Source organism: Fundulus heteroclitus, unplaced genomic scaffold (assembly GCF_011125445.2).
Source record: "Fundulus heteroclitus isolate FHET01 unplaced genomic scaffold, MU-UCD_Fhet_4.1 scaffold_40, whole genome shotgun sequence".
In the NCBI taxonomy this organism is placed as follows: domain Eukaryota; kingdom Metazoa; phylum Chordata; class Actinopteri; order Cyprinodontiformes; family Fundulidae; genus Fundulus; species Fundulus heteroclitus.
In genome coordinates this window covers 1,507,671-1,518,063 of record NW_023396813.1, presented here as the reverse complement: position 1 = coordinate 1,518,063, position 10,393 = coordinate 1,507,671, and the positions used below count along the sequence as shown (strand labels likewise).

The 10,393-nt window shown below is 40.3% G+C and overlaps 1 protein-coding gene across 5 annotated transcripts in view; it reads right to left on the bottom strand.

The window, feature by feature from the left end:
• Nucleotides 1-838: 838 nt before the first annotated feature.
• The window catches only part of fam151b (family with sequence similarity 151 member B), a 31,016-nt gene continuing 21,461 nt past the window's right edge, over nt 839-10,393 (bottom strand). For 3 of the 5 annotated variants that reach the window (XM_036130969.1, XM_036130970.1, XM_036130973.1), the window contains 4 exons: nt 8,139-8,298; nt 7,843-8,060; nt 1,528-1,663; nt 839-1,129 (listed from right to left, as the gene is read on the bottom strand). In XM_036130969.1, coding sequence (XP_035986862.1) covers nt 976-1,129; nt 1,528-1,663; nt 7,843-8,060; nt 8,139-8,298 — 668 coding nt within the window. In that variant the 3' untranslated portion in view covers nt 839-975. The other 2 variants (XM_036130974.1, XM_036130971.1) reach the window with 2 other exon arrangements.

Below are 10,393 nucleotides of genomic sequence, written 5' to 3'. Positions count from 1 at the left end.
AGAGAGTTTGTTTCAGTAGATGATGTGAATCAAAATGCAGATATTGATCTGTGTGTGTACGGTTCAGATAAACCTCAGTTTTGAGGTTGGCATCCTCTCTGGTAACTGCAATGTTGCTGTCCACTGAATTGATGTGGTTGGTGAATGCCTCAACTTCTTTGATTTGGATTTTGACCCAAGTGTCATCCATGTATCTAAGCCAGTCCCTACTCTCCACCTCCTCCATGTACATATTGGCCACAACTGGGTAGCCCATTGCAAACTCGTGTTTCTGTCTGTAAAAATTGTCTCTGTACTTGAAATATGTGGTTGAGAGACAGAAGTCCAACAGGTCACAAATCTGATTTGGTGTTAAATTGGTTCTATCTTTTAGTGATACAAATAACAAAAGGATTTTTTTGTTTCATTTTGAAGTTTCAATGGAGGACATTCAAATTTTGTGAATTATGAAACATCTTTTCCAGGGAAAGAAAGGGAACATGCTTGGTGGCTGAAAGATTTAAATGTTAAAATAGATTATTAATGCTCACTTCCCATGTGAAGAAATTACCACGTTGATAACTTCAGCAACACTTGAAGTTTCAGGAGCAGACATTATTGACTGACGTGGAAGGTTCAGTAGCAGACTTTATTGACAGACCTGGCCTGTCAAAGTCTGCTCCTGAACCTTCAAGTGTTGCTGAAGTTTTCATTGGCCAGTTCGTTTATGCTCTTCATGCACCTTAAAAGTTGAAGTTGTGCCAGAAACATTTGGTTCTCTGAAGAAATGACTACGAGAAACAAAACAAAATATCTTTCTACAACGTTCTGATGGTTGCAATGACTTTAAACACACCAGTAGGATAAGAGGATTTTCTTTAATATCATTTCATCACAGATTTTGTGAGCAAAGGCAAGATGAGTTTATCTTCCCTCTACTAATCTATGCAGAGCATCTGCCTTTTGTGAAGTATAGGAAACAGCAGCCAGCCATCCTCAGTCAGACTCCAGTGACATCATCAAAAGCTCTGATTTAAGAGAGTATGGCAGGTCATAGTAAATTCTGCTCACATCAAACTCTCTTCTGTAAAGCAGTAAGTCCTGTAGTGCAAACTCATCATGTTGGCCTGTCCAGACTGTGAGGGTGTACCTGTGAAGGAAATACAGGGCACACTTTTATGACTGCGTAACATATAACATGAACAATATCTTGCATGCAAAGGATGACAATGTTAATCAAATATAATTTTGATTATGACTTGTAAATTAAATGACAACCAGAAGCAGTACAGAGGGCTAAGGATTGAGCCCACAGTTACTGATTCTCTACAAAGTAATGCGAGAAGGCCCCGTAGATCAAAGAGAGGGAGAAGTTTTGTTAGAGGAACTTCTGGCATTTTCCTCCTTCCAACTCATCAGTACTGAAATCCTCCTGCAGCCATACAGTGTCTCACAACACCCTGCAAAAGACATCTCTAATGGCTAAACTAGTCATTGACCAGGTCACAAACTTTTCGTGTGTGTGTGTTGAGGTGCGCAGGAAGTTACCTGTCTGACTGCTGCAGTAGCCATGACAGCTGGGAGAAGGACTGTGGCAGCAAAGCAGCACGAACGGGGAAGGTCACATGATGTTTAAGCTTTCCACACTTGTCCTCCATCACATGTACCATGTCCCAGCTGTAACCTGAAAAATCCCAGCAGAAACAAAACCATGCAGTCATGTGTTCTTACAAGGCTTTTTTGCCAGAGAACTAGCTGTCTGTCTAACATTTGTCAAGATTCTAAAAGTACATGTGTGTTTCGGTGTTTAACCCTGTCTCTCTCCCAGACATAGCTATTGGCTGAGCTTTTACTGAGACTAGCTGCATATTCTCTCTTTCATCCTCCAGAGATTACTGGCTCATATGATCTGTTTAGATGTTTTCTTTCACATAGAACATGCACACATCCTGTTTAAGGAGAGCTTTCCTTTCCACTGGACTGGAAATGGAGGTGGTGAAGGAGTATAACTCAGTGTTCATCTGGACAACAGACTGGACTGGAGACGCAACGATTAAGATGTCTACAATAAGGGACAGAGCAGACTGGACTTCCTGAGGACGCTTAGGTGCTTCTGCAACCATCTGTTGGGGTAGCAGCATTGGAGAAATTGACCTAAAGAAGCTCAACAAGCTTATAAAGAAAGCTGGCTCTAAATGGGAGGCAACCAGATAGGATAACTGAGAATTTGCATAGGCACATAGCTGGCTCTACTCTGGGGACTCCTCTAGAATCTCTGAAGATTATTTTACAAAGAACGATTTTTCATAAAATGAAGAACATTATAGACAACCCCGAGAATCCTCTTCATAAGAAGATGCTGCACATTTCATGTCTGCAGTATCCTTTTTCAAATGTAAATATAAGTAATTCTTATTGCACTTTGTAGGTAGTTAAACCGGGACTGGTGGACTATATGATTGATGTGAAGCAATGGCTTGACAAGGAAGCAGGAGCTTTGAAAGACTAGGCAAACATAAAAATGTAAAGGCAACACAGTGTGGTTGTTGCGCATCCAGATGCACCATGGTTGGGAGCATCAGGGTTTCATGCAGGGTTTCCCCCACCGTATAAATGCAATTTATATAGCGCCAATTCACAACACATGTCATCTCAAGGCACTTTACAAAGTGTGGAGTACCACAGAGCTCAGTCCTTGGACCAATTCTCCTTACTATATATATATATATATATATATATATATATATATATATATATATATATATATATATATATATATATATATATATATATATATATATATATATATATATACTTCCAATTGGCAAAATTATCAGACAGCATGGGATTAATTTCCACTGTTATGCTGATGACACTCAGCTATATTTATCCATAAATCTTGATAAATCCTATCCATTACTTACACCACAGGCATGTCTTGATAACATCAAAAGCTGGATGACTTTACATTTTCTGCATTTAAATTCTGTAATCTTTGGACCAGAGTCTTCAAAATATTAACTTCTTAATCAGTCACTTAATCTGGATGGCATTAACTTGGCCTCTAGTAATAAAGTAAAAAATCCTGGTGTTATTTTTGACCAAGACATGTCATTTAAATACCATATTAAACAGGTTTCCAGAGTTTCCTTTTTTCACCTGCGGAATATTGCCAAAATTAGAAACTTTCTGTCCAGGAGTGATGCTGAAAAACTAGTCCATGCATTTGTTACTTCAAGGCTGGACTATTGCAATTCTTTACTATCAGGAAGTCCACAAAATGCAGTTCAAAGTCTTCAGCTGATCTAAAATGCTGCAGCAAGAGTTCTGATGAAAATCAACAAGAGGGATCATGTTTCTCCTGTTTTAGCTTCCCTTCATTGGCTTCCTGTTAAATCAAGAATACAATTTAAAATTCTTCTAACGTATAAAGCCTTTAATAATCAAGCTCCATCTTATGTCAGAGATCTGATTACCCCGTATGTTCCTAACAGAGCACTTCGCTCTCAGACTGCAGGTCTACTGGTGGTTCCTAGAGTCTCTAAAAGTAGAATGGGAGGCAGATCCTTTAGCTATCAGGCTCCTCTCCTGTGGAACCAACTCACAGTTTTGGTCCTTGAGGCAGGCACCCCGTCTACTTTTAAGACTAATCTTAAAACTTTCCTTTTTGACAAATATTATAGTTAGAGTGGCTTATGTTACCCTGAGCTACCTCTATAGTTATGCTGCTATAGGTTTAGGTTACTGGAGGACATCAGGGTCCATTTCTCTCACTCTACTGTGTTCTACTGTTCTTCAATTTTGCATTGCTTGTCGTCATTTCAGCTTTTAACTTTTTTTGTTCTCTCTCTTTTTGTTCTTCATAGTAGGTACACCTGGTCTGGCGTTCTGTTAGCTGTGACATCATCCAGGGAAGACAGATCATCCGCTATTTCCATTTAATGTAGAACAGATTACTGGATCAATGTGTGCTTCTGTGCTATTTTTTTTTTTGTCTTGCTCTGTCTCTGCTCTGTCTTCTGTAACCAGTCTGCCTCGACCCAGTCGGTCGAGGCAGATGACCGTTCATACTGAGCCTGGTTCTGATGGAGGTTTTTGCTTCCCGTTAATGTGGAGTTTTTCTTTCCACTGTCGCTTCATGCTTGCTCAGTATGAGGGATTGCTGCAAAGCCATGGACAATGCAGACGACTCTCCCTGTGGCTCTATGCTTCTTCAGGAGTGAAGGCTGCTTGTCAGGACTTTGATGCAATCAACTGGTTCCCTTATATACAAATTTTGTTTGACCAATCTGTATAATCTGACCCAATCTGTATAATCTGATTGATATTGACTTTGTAAAATGCCTTGAGATGACATGTTTCATGAACTGGCGCTATATAAATAAAATTCAATTGAAATTTAATTGAAATACAATCAAATCATACAGATTGGTCATCACCCATCTGTCATTGTTATCCAGGTCATTTATTGAGAATGATGATGATTAATAAAAACAACTGATACATAAATACTGACCACGACAAAGGTAAATAATCTTCACTGTTGCAAGGACACAGTTTGGCGCTGCGATGCAAAAACAAACTTGCCTGGCCTTCAAACAGAGGAGGATGACAAATAAAGAAAACAATTCAGTGGTACCTGCAGTTGTACGGCTGCCTACCCTACCTGATTTTGATTTGATTTAAAAAAAAGTCTTAGCCCAATTATTTTACACTTAATTGATTTTTTCCCCCTTTATTATGACCAAAATTGTGAAGAAACTAATATTAGAAATAGTCTTTTGTGGCAAAACCTACATATGTCCTTAATAAAATTTAATTGGTGAGTTTACTTTCCTTTATTTTTTCCTTAAGTTTACTGTGACTGCAGCAAAGCTAACTAAAAATAAGAAAATGTACTTTTAAGGAGTCAAATCTGGATGAAGCGTTTGCCGAAAAGAGTAAATGAAGTGAATGTTGTCGCTTCACCTCCTCTCCTGACAGACACAGCGCCAGAACCTGGGAATCACAGTCCTCCTTCTCACCAGGATCACAGAAATTTGTTAGGAATGGAACAGATGGACCCAGTGTTCAAACCAGACAAACAGTAGATTGTGAAAAACAGTTTATTTAAACTGAAGCGGGACAAGCGGCGGCAGTGGCAGCAGCAGGAAACTCTGAGGACAGAGACAGCAGGTTAGTGACCACGTCTGTCTGGAGGTGATTGTTCACAAACGTGACGGTCACTAACCTCTGCTCAATATACAGTCTTGCTCCGGTGACTGGTATAAATCCCAACCGGCTGGCTGTTAACATTGCGCAGCGGTGACCGCTCTGGACCTCCCAGACGCTGGTGCGTCGTTGGTCGTTGGACAGGCGGATGGTCGAAGCTGGAAAACGAACGAACGGTTAGCGGGATGATTAGAGGGATAATCCAGAACAATCGGTGACGGGACAAGATCCAAGGTCAGAGCCAGGTAGTCAGAAATCCGAAGAGGTGCCAGAGGAAGATCCAAGACGGAGTCAGGTCACAGTTCCAGGTATGGTACACGACGATCAGGTTAACAGAGTGTATGAGGACTGGCAGGCTAGGAGGTCAGGTCAGGTAGAAGTCAGGCAAACGGATCCGGCAATCAATTCAGGCAGGCTCAGAGGTTGGTAGGCAGAATTTGTCAGCATCAGGAAATCAGAATCAGAAGTACGCTGGAATATACGTAATTAACCAATGGCTTGAAATAATCTGGCACTGCTGTCTGGTCTGGAGGGTGAATACTGTCATATGCAGGTGGAACAGGTGAGCGGTTATGAGAACCGCTCACCTGCACAAATGTTGCATGCTTGTTTGGTTGAGTACCTGACCTGCAGGTTTGTGAAACAATGTTGCTGTTTTTGTGTGCTACGTGAATCATGTTGTAGGAATAGTGTGCACAAATGTAATCCTGCAGATTACATTTGGTGGCAGTAAGAAAATTCAAGTAAGTTTTTTGAGAGAAACAACAAGGAAATCAAAACAAGCATTTATTAATTTCAATCAGTAAATTTCATATCAATCAATGAGCAGTTAACAAGCACCAAGCAGGCGTCACCCCAGCAGGGTTCATGAGGCATGTAGATACGGAGCGACAGATGGCGGAGTCAATTTAGATCACACATTCTTAAAACAACAGAAATGTTGTCAAGCTTGCAACACAGTGAGCAAATACATGTGCAAATGTAACATTTATGTAATTTGCAAGTATATGGCCTATTAATTGATGTAGGAAGTGACTTATGGAGTTGTGAACTATTACCAAGTCTAAATCTTCTCAGAATCTTCCCCCTTCTTTCCGTCTCTGGCAAAGCAGTATCTGCGGTGATCTTTGTTCAGCTCCAGGCTGTCAGACAGGAGTTTGTGGATGTGAAGAGCTGATTAAGATGCTGTTTGGACATTAATGACTAGAGGCAGCTTTTTAGTCGACGGAGGCTGTTGCATTTAACATGAGTACCATCACTGACACATAAACTGGTAGAACAATGATAAAAAAGGATGTTTTCATTGCCTTTGTAAATCGGATTTGGCAGATGGAATAATTTCTTATTAAACTCATAAAAATAAAATCAAAGGTTTTTCTTCTGCTTTGCGGCAATGTTGTTGAACAGTTTTTGATCAACTTCTGTTGACAAAACAGCCCTTTTATTTTATTTTTATGACAACAAATAATGTCTTTAATAAAAGAAAAAATCAAATAGCAGAATTTCTTCATTAAAACAGTTTTGTAAATCCTGGGTTTCTGGAGAGATTATGTGGTGGCTCTTTCTGACTGAGATTGCATACAGAAAATTAAATGATAACCATACCAGGCTGTCACAGGTCTTGGTTATATTTTTCTTCCATTATTTTAAAGAGGTTCACATGAACAGAGAAGGCTACTGCTGTTCTTTTCATCTGCCTACATTTTCTCCACATAGTGCCCTGCCATCGGTGCGCACTACGTAGTGCTGTGGCACATTGCAGCTGCCTTCGGACGTGCATGATAATGAGAGCAGTTATTTGCAGTTTAACGCCCACCCCCCCCCCACCCCCCCATTCCAGTGCCAGTGCTGAGAACTGATGACTCAATCCAATCTGCTACATTTCCTTAGTTAGAAAACCTTTTAAAAAATCGCTGTATGATTTCATTGTATTAACTTGAGGGCTATTTCCCATTTTTTTAATGCTGTAAGGAAAAACTCGGATTAGTTATAACCTATCTAAAACTTAAAAAGAAATCTGTACTGGAAAAAAATAAATACATAGATTTTAAATCAAGTAACATTGTGGCAGACCACTCTAACCCAGACATCTGCAAGTTAACCTTTTCAGATATGTGTTTTTTGGCACCTTTTCTGTGGTAGTAACCCCGTATTTTGTTAGTGTTTTGTCAAAGACGGAGATACTGTCATCTTCCTTTGATCCTCTACAACATCTTCATTTCACAAAATTTTCCCCAAATTGGAACTGTAATTACAGATCTCGTTATGTTTAAAAATCCAAATATAAAGAAATCTGGAAAGCAAATAAATCTATGAAATGGCTCTTTTACAATGAGTGTATATCGTGATTTAACAATCAAATGTAGAAAAAGTACAAATCTGAATTTTTTTTGTAGAGAATGAAAATTAAAATTGTAAAAGAGAATGACATTTACAATAAGAAGCAAAAAGGTGGCACGCACTGAAAAAAGTAACCACATAAAAACCCTAACCCTAGGTGCCACAGCATGGTACAGCATTGTACCATGCTGTGGCACCTAGGTAATATTTTGAGCACTCTCGCTTCATCAGACTACAATAAATCTGATGTCAGAGTGACAGAAGTCCTACTTTCTTTAGAAGTATAAATGTGTTCTTGTAAACACGTTTCACCTGGGTTATTTGTTCCAGCAGACCAGCCGGTCGTCCAACCAAGAGACAGCATCGTCTGAGGATGAAGAGCTGTCACAACAGAGAGGAAGACCTCAGAGTCCACAGGTCTGACCTGCCCACCAGGTCCACTGAGGATGTCTGCATTGATCCACACTGGACGGTTTGGCTCAGGCAGCATGTGCTCCAATAAAGCCAGGGAAGGAGACACTGCCTCTAGTCTGGATGGAAACAAAACACAGGTTCATAACATACATAAACACACATGCACTGAGGAGAACCAAAGAAGCAATGCTCACCTCTTAAAATCTAGCTTTATTCCTTTGTTGTTGGTCGTCACTTCCTCAAGCCACTCTTTCAGTGTGATGTCACTATCTGTGTGAGGGGGATGTGCCATGATTGGCTCTTTGGGATCATGACCTCTAATGGTTACATCAGCTTCAATCATATGACAGGGACCTAATGAAACAATTACAACCCAACTCAGTTTATTTTCATATTAAATGGGACATATCCTGCTTTTTAATTCCTTCCTTTTTACCTTTAAATCTTTCAGTTGTGGTCAAGGTAAATGGTAAATGGCTTGTATTTATACACTACATTCAGCCATTCACGCACACATTCACACCCTGGCGGTGGTGAGCTGCCCTGGGGAAGACTGACAGGGCTGCCATACACATATGGGTGAAGTGTTTTGACTGAGACGGCTGGAGCGGGGATCGAACATGCAGGACAGACTCCCTTACTCCAGCGCAACTGTCACCCCTCAAATAGAACTGCAATGCTTTGGTCTGAATTCCTTGTTAAGGTTGTCCCACAGACCCACTTTTACTCCTTGTTCTGATGTTTGCCTGACAGTAACTTCTTTTGGTGCGGTCTCTTTAAATACAATCCAACCTGTTCAGCCATTTGAGAGGTATGTTGGAGGCCGGTATAATAAGTTGTGCAGGTTAATACACCCAACAACTGTACATTTTCACCTATCCAAATGGACATTTCAAATGGACTCCTGAAGTTCTATGGTCTAGCGGGTTTAGTTCCAGGTGGTTCTGGGTGCAGGGCTGGCCTTTATCGAATGGTTTTATCGTTATCGTTAAATATTTCATATCATGATAAGAATTTGGATTTAGCTAGCCTCACCTGCTGCTGGCAGTCAGTCAGTAGCTGGTCATCCACTGAAATATAATATTTGGCTGTTTTTTTTATTGAATAACTGAGCATTAATTTGAAAATAAGAAATTTCGATGTTGTAGTCAAATCAAGCTGAGCTATATCGAAAATCGTATTGTAGCGTGAGCTATGTATCGAGAATCGTATCGAATTGGCTCATCCTAGATGATACCCAGCCCCATTGGTCACACTGTTTCAGTATGCATTCATGCAGCGGAGCGATGCGTGGTGCAGCTTGAAGGGCCCAGACTGCAACAGAACCTTGTTAGCATGTAGCACCGTCACCGTGATCTGGAATCCTTCATCATAAACTGTAAGCCTTTTTATTCACCCGGTGAGTTTGCTTCATTCATTATGGTCGGTGTTTACATCACGCCGCACGCAAACGTGCAGGTCGCACAGCGCACGCTCACAGACCAGATACTGAGTGTGAAGCGGAGCAATCCGGACTCCTCAGTTATTGTCCTTGGTGACTTCAACAAAGGAAACCTCACTCATGAACTTCCTAAATATAGACAGTTTATTAAATGCCTGACGAGAGAGGAGAACATTGTGAATCACTGTTCCACCACAGTCAGAGATGCTTATCACGCCATCCCCCGTGCTGCACTGGGCCAATCTGAATCTGGATGGCATTAACTTGGCCTCTAGTAATAAAGTAAAAAATCTTGGTGTTATTTTTGACCAAGACATGTCATTTAATACCCATATTAAACAGGTTTCAAGAGCTTACTTTTTTCACCTCTGGAATACTCCCAAAATTAGAAATATTATGTCCAGGGGTGATGCTGAAAAACTAGTCCATGCATTTGTTACTTCAAAGCTGGACTATTGCAATTCTTTACTATCAGGAAGTCCATAAAATGCAGTTCAAAGTCTTCAGCTGATCCAAAATGCTGCAGCAAGAGCTCTGATGAAAATCAACCAGAGGGCCATATTTCTCCTATTTTAGCTTCCCTTCATCGGCTTCCTGTTAAATCAAGAATAGAATTTAAAATTCTCCTTCTCACGTAAAAAGCCCTTAAAGGAGAAGTCCGGTCAAAATCAGAATTCAAACTGCTGAAAGTACTTTAAATATAAAACTACTACATACTGTGCAATAAATTATATGTTTTTTTTAATTAAGAATAATTTTCATTTAATCATGTTTATGTGGAGGAACCCATCTTGGTCAAGAATAGTACCTCCCACCTCCCATTTTGTGACGTCACTCAGCGGACCCGCTGTTGAGAAACGACACACTATTTTCCAAGATGCCGATGACTGGTGCTCTGTACGAAGCAGAGAGTGATGAAGTACTTAGTGACAGTGATGGGAGTTCCGTGGAGCTATCATCATCTGATAGCGATATGGATTTTTTTAGAAGAGTTTCTTGACAGAAACC